Source organism: Colletotrichum graminicola (assembly GCF_000149035.1).
Source record: "Colletotrichum graminicola M1.001 genomic scaffold supercont1.3, whole genome shotgun sequence".
Taxonomy (NCBI): domain Eukaryota; kingdom Fungi; phylum Ascomycota; class Sordariomycetes; order Glomerellales; family Glomerellaceae; genus Colletotrichum; species Colletotrichum graminicola.
The window spans coordinates 440,015-453,741 of NW_007361007.1; the positions used below are offsets into that span (position 1 = coordinate 440,015).

Below are 13,727 nucleotides of genomic sequence, written 5' to 3' on the forward strand. Positions count from 1 at the left end.
AGACTGCCTGCTTCATCTCCGTAAGCCTCGTCTCGCATCTTGAGAGAGAAGAGTCGTGTTACAACAGAAGCCAGTCTGGCTTTTTCTTCGCCTGTGCCGTGCCACACGTTTTGGCCGAGCGCCCCCCTCTCACGATGACTCTTATCAAATCCCCTCAATATGGCGAACACAGGAGGACATGCTCGCGCCGAAAAGAACGAAAACGCCCGCTCGGCTGCGGCCTTCGGCCTCTTAGTCTTGCCCGATCACGGCCTCTGCCAAGCCAATACCGGACTCGGCATCCAAGCCCAATCGTGTGCACCCCACCAATGCGGCCAGGGGTGCTCAACATCCCGGATCCATACCAATGCAGTAAAGCACGTCGACCATCAATCCAAGCCTGTCCCCCTCTCGGCGGGTCCACGGCCACTCGGCAACTTGTATTTGAGTCCCTAGGCCCTTTTCATCTCGATAACCCAATCAAGCATCGCATGTTAGTCGTCTCACCATTCTACTGAACACCTCACATTGCTCGGTAATATCAAATCAAGAGTATTTCTATAAATATTAAAGAGGCAAAGGCGGAGAAGGTGGTTTGCTTGTTTCCGCAGACGAGCCAGAGAATCTGTCTCACGCCAAGTCTCGTGACGAGCATTGAAAACCGGCAGACGCCAAGGGCACTAGATAAGGCCATGAATAGCTACCTATGCTTTGATATACATGCGTAGTGGGGTCCCTTCCCTTCACGGTTCCTAGTCTATGTCTGCTTTGCATCCAGTAAACTCACGCATATCGAACCTCGTTGAAAACCGTGGCGCGCGCCTGGAACAGGGCTGCGAGCTCAAATAAAAAGGACTGGAGCACAATCACGTTCGTGATGACATGGGACACCGACGCTTTCCGCCCCTCTTTCACATCTTCTCGCTTTGGAGTATTGACCTCCACGGTATCGTCACTGATCGGTTCCGCCTCAGCGTTATCCGTCTGCTGCTCTGATTCTGGCCCCACGTTCTCCTGCTGGTCTTCTGCAGGCTCCTCGTCTCTTGGTGGCGGCATGTGCAAGGTCGGTTTCTTTCTCCCGAGGTCCAGCGGGATCGGCTCGACCTTTTCGGGGAGCCCGACCCTCCGGGCGAGAATGCTCTGATCTATGGCTGCGAATGCGGCGGCTTGGCTGGCGACAGGATCTCTGGGAGTATGCAATGAGCCAGCTTCATCTGTGACACTTCGGCCACGAGTGTCGTGGCTACCAGGCGTGTCTTTTTGAGGTGGTAAAGGCCGAGATGTCGGCGTGGCAAATCCGTATCCGCCTGACATATTGCTCTGGCCTGGGCTTGCTGTGCTGGTCCCTTGGCTGTTCTCCCTTCCCCTGGGACTTACTCCTCGACTGGGTGTACTCAATTCCGACACCAAGCGTTGGGCAAACCGTTCCAGACCTGATGGACGCGCCGGAGAGCCACTGCGTGTTGATTCGTCTAGACTAGAGCGTTCCGGCGTGTGCGCTGAGCTGCGTCTTTGCGGGGTGACCTTGCGTGCTGGCAACGGCGGCGGCGGTGGCCGCGGGTTATCTGCCGTTTGGAACGCCTCCCTCCGCCCTTGGAGCAAATCTTCGAAGCGAGGAATCGTCTCACGATACCTCGCTACCTGGCTACACAGCCTCTGAAGGACGACGAGTATGCGAGGCAGTGATGACTGTGTCCATATCGGACGTCGGCGACAAGCATCCAGAGACTCCAGAGTCTTCTGTTCGGCCGATGTCGTAGAATCGGGATCCGTTGGAGGCCTGAATGATGTGGCCGAGGCGTCGGGGGACATCGGACTTGGTGGCCGCTCCTCAAAGGTGTATTTATGTGGGTTACGCATCAACCAGCCCTCCGGCGTCACGTAACCGCAGATGGCCAGGTCTAGTATGGCCTCGGTGAGTGACAGGTTGGTGTCGACCGGATTAATGAAGAACGTCTCAAGAAGATCCAGCACCGAATTGAGCAACGGGTCGTCCGGGCGGAGCGTATGCTCATGCACGTCGCGCGGCGCCCCAGGGAGTGTATCAGGGACGGCGGGTAAGTCATGGTTGTTGGTGGATATCTTGGGTGCAACGAGCTTCAACGAGCAGGGATGGCTCTCGAGGCGGGACATGGTGTCTTTCAAGATGTTATCGTAGACCTCGTCAAAATTGTCCTGCCCACCAATGGACCCTGCCAGGCTCATGATGAAGTCCACCTCCTGTTCGTGAGCACCAACTGTTCTGTGCATCTTGTCTCCGAGCACGGCTTCGGTGCGTAGAAGGGTGCTGACTGCATACCGGTGGTGCCTCCTAAGGATGGCCGAAACCAGCTGGAGCGTCACACGAATGGTCTGCTGGTTGTGGGAGCGCAAACAGGCTTGGACAAGGTCGACCAAATTGAAAAGGAGAGGGGTTGCGGTGATGTCAGACTTGGTCTGAGCCAGCATCGTTGCAAGATCCAGCGACTTGCGTTTACGAGCTGCACTGACGGAGGCACGGGAGCCAGTCATGTCGAGGGAAGTGTGTTCCGGCAAGCCGAGGAGATAGTGGAGGATCAGATTAATCATGTCAGGGTGGTCGAGGGACTCGAGGATGCGACGAAGATAGGTCAAGACAGCGACGGACGAGCCGCCGTCAATATCGGACGACTCCAGCAGGGATGGGTATCTGGGCACTTGGTCAGCATGGGAACCGGTCACGTCACTGGCAGGGTGTTCCTACAAGAGTTGCTGCAGGAATATGACCTGGAAGTGTTCCAGCAGCGTCTGCTTGACCTCGACCGACTTGCAGTGGTCCAATACATCCTGCCAGAAGAGAAGGTGGGACAGGAAGGTTTCGAGATGTAGTTGAAAGTCGGGGGAGCATGAGCTGATGATCTCAAAGGTAGAGATCGGATGTTGGTAGTCGGACAAGGCGAGGACGGGGGGGAGGTCGTTGGTGGGATAGTCAATGACAAGCTTGCGGCTCAGCTGGCTGTAGAGGGCCCCCAGACCGGTTGCCATCAAGGTGGAAAGGTCGCTCTCAACGATCCACTGCTCAAGGGACTCGTCGCTCGATGCCGACTCGATGATGTACAGCAGACCTGTCCTAGCGAAATCTCCGACCTTACCCTCGTGGTGGATGTAGTCCATCAGGATGTAGAAGAGGGGGAAATCCTGCCTCTGAGTTCGGCCAGCGAAAGCGTCGTGGGTACCCTGTGGGCGACCCTGGGGGTTGCCATCATGATGGGTCCTGAACCAGGCGTGCAGGATGTCCCGGTTGAGGCGGATCTTGGTGGTGATGTTAAAAGCCAGCTCGACGACCTTGGCCTCTGTATCGGACCCGAGACGAACACTGTTGACGCCGGTGATGCGCACAAGGAGGTTCGTCAGGCTGGCGGAGAAGGTGGTATTCTCGACGAATGCTTCTTCTTCCGTCTCGAGCAGGGTTGCAAAGAACAGCACGGCCTCCTTGATGATCCACTCGTTGTAGGACGTCGTCGCGATCTTGCCAATGGGCACGTAGACTTGTTTCTTGGCGGCATACTGGATGCAGGGGTGGGGGAGAGGTCGTCGGGACTCGTCGGTGATGATGTTTGTGAGCTCCTGGAGGCGGAGCTCGAGGTTCTCGGCGGCATCGACATCGCTGGCTAGGTTGGATGAGGATCGCCAGATTTGCTGGAGGAAGAGATTATTTCATCATCAGCCGAGCAGGAAGGAGTACACGAGGGAAGCCGGCTTCTTACCAAGATGCGGTTATACTCCTTGTCGAAGCGGTGCAGACGTTTCGTGGGATTCTTTGCTTCTTCTTTGCGATGGGCCGAGGGAGACAGCGAAGTGCCGGCTAGGAGGCGCGACCACTAACCCCATGCATCGTCATCAGCAATGAATTCCTCCCAATGGGCATGGGGGGGTGGAATGTTTGGGATCTGGGGAGGAGCGTTACAAAGTCCATGGTGATGGCGCCGAAGGCATCTCCAGCAGCGTCGGACGGATAGAAGAGGTTATTCACGCATTCAAGCTTGGAGATGAGCGTGATTCGGTGGGAGGATAGTTTGTCGGTTGAACCCAATGGCCGAGGATAGGTTGTATAGGGGGCAAACGGAACAATGCAGGCGAGTTTCGGTGCATAAAGTGTCAAGTGTCAGTCAAGCGTCGCGAAATGACATTCCGAGACTCCTCGACCCGCGTGCTGCTCCCACGTAATAATTGCTGCTGCTGCTGCTGCTGTTGCTGCCGCCCTATTCGGTACGTACCCACCATGCAGCTACCCTTCTACCTCCCATAGGTATCCGTATCTGCCTTCCATAGGCGGTGCGGGTAGCTCAAGAAGGTACGTACTTAGGTACCCAATATGCGGATATACTATCCGTACTGTGCACTACCTGCCAACGTTGCATGGCGCACCGGCGAGAGGTAGGGCCGGTGCACGGACTTTTGTGGATCCAGAATGTGGCGGCAATGACAGATTACCTCATCACTTATGTGGCTGGAGCCCTACGTGTCTCACGTGCTGTTGTGCATGCCTGTACAGATACGTATTCATCTTATTGCTTGTTCACCGCCACACACCTACCTCACAATAGCTTCACTTACTGTATCCTAAGAACGCAGAGACTCAGTCTAGCGATACATGTCAAACAGTAACTGATACGCAACCGATCGATTATGCAGACATGCGTCATGTTATATCCTAGTCGATCTGCCAAAAAGCAATGGCGGGGCCACGTTGAAAATCAGCTGCTTTGCCTCACTTCATCACGTCAGACGTGGTGACCACCAGACTTAATAACCGTACTGTGTTTTGCTACTCTCGTCTTATCCTCCTGTGGACCTAAGAGATCCTACCACGGACCGCCGTGTAAATACAGCTCGCTTTTCCACACAATATCCGTCAATAATGTGAGGATTGTTGGACTGTTCTTGTTATGAGGGGGCCTGTGTGCTGGGAGGTCACGTGACCTCCTAGGCCCCTTACCTTTATCTAGCCTCTGCCTATAGCCTTGAGAGGAGGATTTTCCTTCTTACTACACACACTACTATAGATTACTATAATACTATTTGCCTTACTTTATTACTCTTATGCTCCTATAGGTTATAGAGCCTAGGCCTATATTAATTTTTCTTATAAATTAATTAGTTACCTCTACCTATCTTTATTAATTTATAATTATCTACTAATTGTTATAGTAGTTACTTAACTTTACTTACTGTTTTTACTACAGCCTAAGTTAAGGATCTTTTGCTAATTACTATAGGGATACCCTTACCTATTAACTACCTTAATTTATTACTTTAGGCGTCTATTAAATAGTAGTAAATTATATAACGTTTTAGATATGCCTTTTACTATAGTAAAAGAAATATATAAAGATTAATATATAGTTAGGCTAACTATAGTCTAAAGTAACTTACTTATATTACTATTATTATAGCTAATAGTAGTAATTACTAAATAGTTTTATTAACTATCCCTAAGCTTAAAGGGAAGTTAAACTAGTCCTTATAGATTATACTTATTAGCACTACTTTTTATACTAATAAAGTTAAAAAGTATATTAACTATAATATCCCTTAACTAGCTAAAGATATTATAGCTTTTACCTTATAAGAAGCTAATTATAACGTTATATATAACCTTTTTATTTTATTATATAATATACTAATTAATAAGCTTCTTAATATAGGATAGTAAGATAATAGTAATCCCTACACCTTAATAAAGGCACTTAAGAAATATATTCCTAAGGTATTTAAAGATATAGTTAGAGCCCTTATTAATAAATTCTCTAAAGGTAGTACCTAAGATTATAAGACTCTTTATAATGCCCTTAAACACGTATAGTATTTATACGCCTGTATTACTAGCCTCTATAGTAAAAACTCTAACTACTATTAGGCTATCTTCTTACTTAATTATTTTAAGACGTATCTACCTAATATATATAAGCACTATACTAATAATAATAAGAAGCCTAAGTAGGCTATAGTTATTAAGACTATCTATATACTTACTTAGGATAAGGAGTAAAAGATAGGCCTTATTACTTACTATAAGGCTGTAATTACTACTACCTCTAGCACTAATAGCTAAGGCGCTACTTTTACTAAGAAGTTAGGCTGTAATATTTACCCTTATTATAAGAAGGGTTATATTACTATAAAGTGTTAGACTGCTTATCTAGAGCTTATTCCTACTAACTATACGTTTTATAAGAATCTACTTACCTATATAGCTAAGTATATTTATAATAAGGATTATAAGGAGGCTACTGCCTTTACTACACCTAATTCCTTTATATTAGTTTTTATAAAAGGTGCCTTAGGCGCACTAGGTAGCTCCTTAATTACTAGCCTTATAATATAACTAAGTAAGGCTATCTTTACTACTATAAGTAATAAAGCTATTACCTTATTTAATATTATACTAGATTTAGGCTACTTAAGCCTTATTTTTAACTTACTTTAACTTTTTATATTATATACTATTTATAATAACCTTCTTTTTTTTACTGCTATAAATAGAGAGTAAGTGTTTCTAGAGGGATCTAGTACTATCTTCTTTTAAACTTAAGATCTAGCTAATTTATCTTAGATAATTAACTAGACTATTAAAGATATTAAGTACAGCCTTTATAGCCTAGCTAACCTTCTTAGCCCTAGTAAACTTTATAAGGTAGGTATTAAGTATAACTATATAACTACTAGTATTATTAATACTAAATCTAAGGCCTAATTAGCTACTATTAAATAGATTTCTAACGTCTATATACTTTATGTTATAGATAGGCTAACTATACTTATAGTAACTGCCTTTACTTTATTAGTAGTTAGAGGTAAGTGCTAACTAACCTTTAAGATAATACACTGTTAACTTATTTACGCCTATTTATTATAAGTTATTAAGGCCTGCTGTTAAGTAGGTATATAATTTACTTAGGCTAAGATTAATACTTTTTACTATAAAGCCTACTACTTAGCTAAATCTATAAAGCTTATTAGCTATAACACTTTACTGCCTCTTACCTTAGTAAGTAAAGAGATTTATCTTAACTTTATTAAGGTTAAACTGCTATTAAAAACTAGTATAAGATATACCTTTTATTTTCTTAACTATTATAGTAGCTATTATTAGCTTTAACTCTTATAAGCTTATTACTATAAGGTTATACTTAATACTATTAAGAATTTTAATACTACTTTTACTAATATAACTAGCCTTACTATTAAGAGCTAGGTTTTTAATAACGCGCCTAAGCTAAAGAAGGTGCTTTATAATCCCTACTTTACAGGCATAAGGCTTAACCTTATAATTATATATACCTTATTAATAAATAGATTAATTAAGTAAGCTAGTTATATACTTATAAAGGCTACCTATATATTACTAATTAATAACAGCCTACTAGAGGAGCTTTAGGATTATACCCTTAATACTATAGTGTAAATCCTTAACCTTTTGCCTTAATCTACTAAAGGTAAGATAAGCCCCTATAAGATTATTACCTATAAGCTTAACCTTATTACTAATTATAAGCTACCTTATATTAAACACCTTTATACTTTTAGCTATATAGTATATATATATAAAAAGGGTAGTAAGCGCCCCTTACGTTCTATAAAGATAAAGCTATATATAATAAAGGGTTACCTTATTAGATATAGCTCTTTATATAGCTATATCTACTATATCTATATCCTAAGTAAGAAGTAAGTTATTTACTATTATAACGTTTGTTTTTATAAAAGGCCTAAAAAGACTATTCTTTACCCTATTAATAAAGTTACTATCTTAGTAGATACTAACTATAATATGCTATTTAATAAGCCTAATCTAATAACTTAGTATTTAGCCTATATCTCTAACTTATATTAACTTATTACTAAAAAGTCTTATAACTAGTAAATTAATTAATCTAATAGTAGTAAGTTAGATAGTAAGCGTATTAATAATAGCTACTATATAACTTTTTCTCTAGAAAATTATTAATAGTAACCTATTTCTACTATACACCTTACTTAACAGACTAATAATATAGATACTACTAAAGATAAGTTTTATAATATAAAGTAACAGGAGGCTAACTTTCTAGCCCCTATTATAGAGGAAGATTAGCTAGACCTTATTACTAAGGCTACTACTACTTTAGTTACTAAAGGGGGCTAACTACGCTATACTAGCACTATAAAGCTACTAGGCTACTACTATAATACTGCTAGTATCTAAAAGTATAACAAAAAGGCTTATTTTACTATAAATATTTAGGTTTATAATAACGCCTATTATTACTTTATTAGCGCACTTACTGCTACTACCTTATTATATATACTACTACCTAGATATAATATTTTATTTACTATTAAGAAGGCTAAAGAAAGCCTACACTAGTAACACTAGAAGTAGGCTTATAATACTAAGATCTAATAATTTACTAATAAGGAGGTTTATACCCTTATTAATCCTCTTTTTAATATAAAGATTCTTCTTAGTAAGTAGGTATTTAATATTAAAACTAATATAAAAAATAAGATTATTAGATATAAGGCCTAATAGGTAGTTTATAGTAACTATAAGTAAAGTAAATAGTCTTTATAAGAGGTATATACTACTATAGCTACTACTACTACTATACACCTCTTTTTTACTATTATTACCTTATATAGACTAGTATATAAAATACATAACTTTAATACTACCTTTCTTACTACCTTTATACTTAATAGCACTTACGTCTATATCTATTAACCTACTAGTTATACTATTAATAATAATAAGGTATAGTTACTCTATAAGGCTTTTTATAGCCTTTATAAGGCACTACTATAGTAGTTTACACTTATTAAGAGTAAAATAGAGAAAATTAGCTTCTACCTAGTTAAGAGAGAAATTTACCTTTTTATTAATAAGGAGCTTAATACCTACACCTTAATATATATTAATAATAATATAGTAGCTGCTACTAATAAGGAGACTACTAAAAAGGTACGTAATATACTTACTAAGGTCTGCTTATTAAAGGACCTTAGTAAGGCTTCTTAGTTTCTTAGCTTCTAGATCTAGCGCTTTACTACTAGTAAGATCTTTATTAACTAATATAAGTATACTAATAGTATACTTTATTACTTTAGATATAGTAATCTTTAACCTATTAAGACTTTATTACTTACTAACTATAAGTTACTTACTATATAAGTAAAAGATAAGTGTTCTAAACCTAACTAATAAACCTATATTAAGCAGACTAGCTGCCTTAACTAGTTAGCTACTAGTATATGCCTAGATATTACTTTTATAGTTAGTAAGCTTTTTTAGGCTAATACTAGCCTATTATCTGCCTATCTAGCTGCTATTAAGTATCTTTTTTACTATCTTAAAGGCACTACCTATTATAGTATCTTATTTAGTAGACTTAACCCCTCTACTAACGTTAGCCTTTATATAATAGTAAATACTTTTTTTACTAATAATTACCTATTATAGGTTTCTATAGGTAGATATATTATCTACTTTATAGGATTACTAATTACCTAGAAGTTAAAGAAGTAGACCTTTATTACTTTAAGCTTTATAAAAGTAAAGTTTATTAACCTTATACCTACTATTATTACTATAAAGTAGATTTACTACTATACTAAGTAGCTCTTTAGCTAACTAATAGATATACTAACTATCCTTTTTACTAATAGTACTAATATAATAGTTAATATTATAAATCCCCTTAATAAGGTATATACCTAAAGTATTAATATCTAATATAAATAAATAATATAAGAGGTCTATACCTAAAAGAATATTACCCTCTAACTTATTAAGGGTACTAAAATAGCTACTAATAGGCTTACTAAGCTACTAGCACTAAATAAACATAAAGACTTTATATAGTTACTAGGTATAGTAGATAGGTTAGATTAAAGAGCTATATAGGCTATTATAGAGGATATATATTAGCAGATTAATATTACGTAGACTTTAGCGTATAGATTAATTATTACTAGACTAATAGGATAATTACTAGCGTATTACTAAAGTTATTAAATACTTTAAAAACTCCTTAGATTTAGAGGATTTAAGATTAGGCTGTTATTTTGCCCCTATGTATAATATTCATTAAGTTAGCAGAGCCTAAGGGGGAGTGTTGTGAGGGGGCCTGTGTGCTGGGAGGTCACGTGACCTCCTGGGCCCCTTACCTTCATCTAGCCTCTGCCTATAGCCTCAAGAGGAGGATTTTCCTCCTCACCACCACACACCACTACAGATCGGCAATATCACTATTTATGTGCCTCACTTCGTTGCTCTTGTGCTCCCACAAGATAAGTTAGAAAAGAGCGCGTTACTAAGCGTAAAAAGGTGTTTAATTCCTAAGGAAAAGCAACAACTATCGTGGGTTGCCTGGTTGAAAGGCAGGATAACCACCACGAGGCGGTGGTGGTTTGTCGGAGATAATATCTCTATCGCCGATAGCTCTGGCGACGCCCGGCATCGCAAAACCTTCGCCTACTTTCAGGAATACGACAGATTGGTTCCCTCGCCGAGGACATAAGACGCAATGCGATACTGTGGACTTTCGTGTATGGTTTACGGGAAATCTCCATCCTGCCGAGAAGTGCGTTACACAGGAGGACTAGACTGGAAAAAGCCAAGGGCAAGGCATATTAGTTTGACATTGGCATAGTTCTTGGGTGACAGGCACATTCATATGTGGGTCCATAAGAGAAGTATCAACTCCATGTCCAAAAATTCACGCCGCTTCGTCGCTATTCCTTCTAGTTCTTGTTTCCTGTTGATGCCATAGCCAGATCAGGCTTCCAACTTGTTCAATTTCACCTCTCAAGGCGTTGATTTTCCAAAAGAAAAGAAAAAGAAAAAAAGGAAAAGAAAATCGCATTCTGCATTGTTGAGGTCCATGGCCCTATCTGACCCAGAAGATGAAATCAGGCTTGTCAACAACGTTCGACCATGCGAAGCTTCCGTTGTTAGTTGCAAGTTAACGACGTAGGCCATCCGAAGGGCTCCCACCCACCAACCTATACCATGTACTTGGGGCCACGCCAACGCCGTGAAAACAATCACCCGTGGCAGCCAGCGGACCTTGGTTACGGAGAACCAATTTCAGGCTCTTTGCCAGCATACTTGAGTCATCCCGGGAGCATAGGCGGCTGCTATTTCTGGATCGACTCGATCTGCATCAACCAGCGTGATGCTGAGAAGAAGAGACATCATCGCCTTGCAGGCTTTATATAAGCTTGTCAATCTCAAGCTCGTGGATAATTCGTATCATTTCTAAGGCCCCAGAGTGCAGCTAATACATATGTTGGCTCTAAGCGCTTAAGCATTGGAGGTCGCCGAGGCATTTCGCAAAACGCGGTGTTCAAACGACGAAACCAGTCATACTGATACATCAACAAAGACTACGTCACTCATCAAGACACATAGCATTTTCTGGCTGGCATGGCACATTGTATACGAATAACCATATAACTGGAAGCCAAAATTCGAAAAACTTGTACCATTGAACCTACCAGTCTATGAGATTGCCCAGCACAAGACTCCACCTGGAATTCACATACGTTTTAAGGATATTCAGGCATTGGTATTTCTTCCTCTATGCGTACAGTGTGGGAGTGCGTCTCATTCAAGGTCTCTTGAACGGTCTCTTTAAAGCTCTTTACAGCCTCTCTCGGTTCACAGGAGTGCTTAGGCCTGATGGCTCGGTTGGACGCCAACTCGGACGAGCCGTCCCGCCGTGCCATCGTCGGTAAAGTCAAAATGCAGGGCTCTTTGCGCACGACTTTGGGGTATCAAACTGACGCCAACCTTGGCAACATCTTTTTTGACCCCGAATGCTTAATTATCCTTACAGCCGCGGAACTGAAGCATCCGTCTTGGGAGAGGTACCGAAAGCCAACATTGAATTGCATCTGAAGAAGAGATGATACACGACAATGGGCTCATCTTACGCGATCGCGGGGTCTATAGACGAGTACGGCAATCCCCTTAAGAAAGAAGAAGATATGCTTTTTGGGTTAGGTAGATGGTTTAGAACATCGAGTTTCTGTCTAGCTGTCTAGGTTCGATACTGCATTACGCTCTCGCAAGAACTTGCTTTGATATCTTGCGAGCTTCACGGGTTGGCCCAGAGCTCGTTCGAATGATAGTGGGCATAGGCTTTAGACACCGCAGAAGCTTTGGTCTCGTTAGAGAGAAACTTGATTGTTCGAAAACAAAAAACGATAAATTGAAACATCTATCACGACTTAATGCCTTTTGAATGCATTTGAGAAGCAGTGGCCCATCGTTCATGCGTTGTTGGGTGGACGGGTAGCTAACCTAACCATGGCCTTGCCGCGCACAACTCACGAGAACCTTAGAAATAATCTCGCAGGCCATTTCTAGCACTCTTGGGATGACATATCTGATGTTGTTGAACCATGGTGAGTCCGTGGCCCGTTTCGCTGGAAATGTTTAAAAGGTGCCCTCGGCTATGGGAAGGGCCCAGAGCACGAAAGGCCAACAACCAGACCACCAGGCATCAGAACTTAGAAGCCAAGAATCGTCACGAAATACCTGTATTTCTTTCGTCACTTTTCACCTTTTGGGCATTTGTGGTCGTAAATTTCACCTCTTAATCCCACATGCCATCTGAAGGCCAAGTCTAATTTCACGTTTTGATCGATCCCATCGGATTCCTTTTGACTTTTCTTTTCCATCGTACGACAACGCCTGAAATCTCAGAGTCTGGCAACAGACCGCGTAGGCATTCGTACTCATCTGGGCATACGTAATATTGACGACCAGAATTGACGGTTAGCCACGGACTGTCATGGACTTGGCATCATGCCTGAGGAAACGCCGAGCGAAGTGTACGACTCGCTTGACGACTCTGTTTCAACTCAGAGCATTACATCGCGTCTATTGGTGTCTTCGTGGACTGTGCGTATCAAGCCGTTTCCAGGATGGGGTCCTAACGAAGATGTTAAAGGCCAATCACCGAAACCAGTAGGTTCTTATGGATCATGCACCACCCAGCCTCGTGTGTTTGCCATCTGTTTTGCCCAAAGGAGTGGGGTAAACGCACGAAGTACGATACTTGGTCTCGCGGCTAATCGGCCTGTCTCGTGCCAACTATCAATGCGTGGGAAAGGTGTGGTCAAAAACTTCGGGAGGTGTACGTCGTAAACAAAAGGGTTACGAAGTAAAGTCAAATCAGGATGGCATATCCTTAACGGGCATCTTTTGGAAGAAACGAAACAGGATGGCACATCCTTGGCAGCGTATGCTTTCAAAGCAAGGGGCAAGTCGTTCTTACGCGTCTTGATAAGGTTTACCCGCATGGCTGAAGCCGTTGAGCGCATGGCCCGGTTCATACTTTGGCTGAACATTAAACTCTTGCTACACCTGGATCGCGATCTGAGTTCTGTACCGTTGAAGTCACTCCGGTCGTCCTGGGTCCATTGAGGCCATTGTGCTCCCCACTCTTCCCTCCCGAGCCGCGAAGGGACGAGCACGCCCCCAAGGGTCAAGGGCGGTCATACTTACGACAAGCTCGCTAATAACTGAAGGTAGCTTGGACCAGCGACTTACTATCCATAAATAAATCTGTGGGTGTCTATCCGTAGATCCTCGGCAATCGGGCTATTGGCGTCTGCAGTCAACCTTAAGCGGGACTTATAGCCGCGGGAATATGCCAAAGGCCAACAGCCAATGATCAAGTGGCTGTTCCAATCCAGGCGCTTTAAGGCTACCAAAGGTAATTTTCTGTACTAAAGAA

General features: G+C 42.5%; 2 protein-coding genes across 2 annotated transcripts; one reads left to right on the forward strand and one right to left on the reverse strand.

Annotated features, from left to right (window-relative positions):
* Positions 1 to 762: 762 nt before the first annotated feature.
* On the reverse strand, positions 763 to 3,913 carry GLRG_01038 (uncharacterized protein; the record flags this gene model as incomplete). Its single annotated transcript, XM_008091723.1, has 4 exons — positions 763 to 2,647; positions 2,702 to 3,636; positions 3,705 to 3,818; positions 3,905 to 3,913. 4 exons carry the CDS (start codon positions 3,911 to 3,913, stop codon positions 763 to 765), a joined length of 2,943 nt encoding a protein of 980 aa, XP_008089914.1.
* Positions 3,914 to 12,793: 8,880 nt separating this feature from the next.
* GLRG_01039 (uncharacterized protein) lies at positions 12,794 to 13,062 on the forward strand (the record flags this gene model as incomplete). The annotated part of the gene is made up of 2 exons (XM_008091724.1): positions 12,794 to 12,955; positions 13,018 to 13,062. 2 exons carry the CDS (start codon positions 12,794 to 12,796, stop codon positions 13,060 to 13,062), a joined length of 207 nt encoding a protein of 68 aa, XP_008089915.1.
* Positions 13,063 to 13,727: the final 665 nt, after the last annotated feature.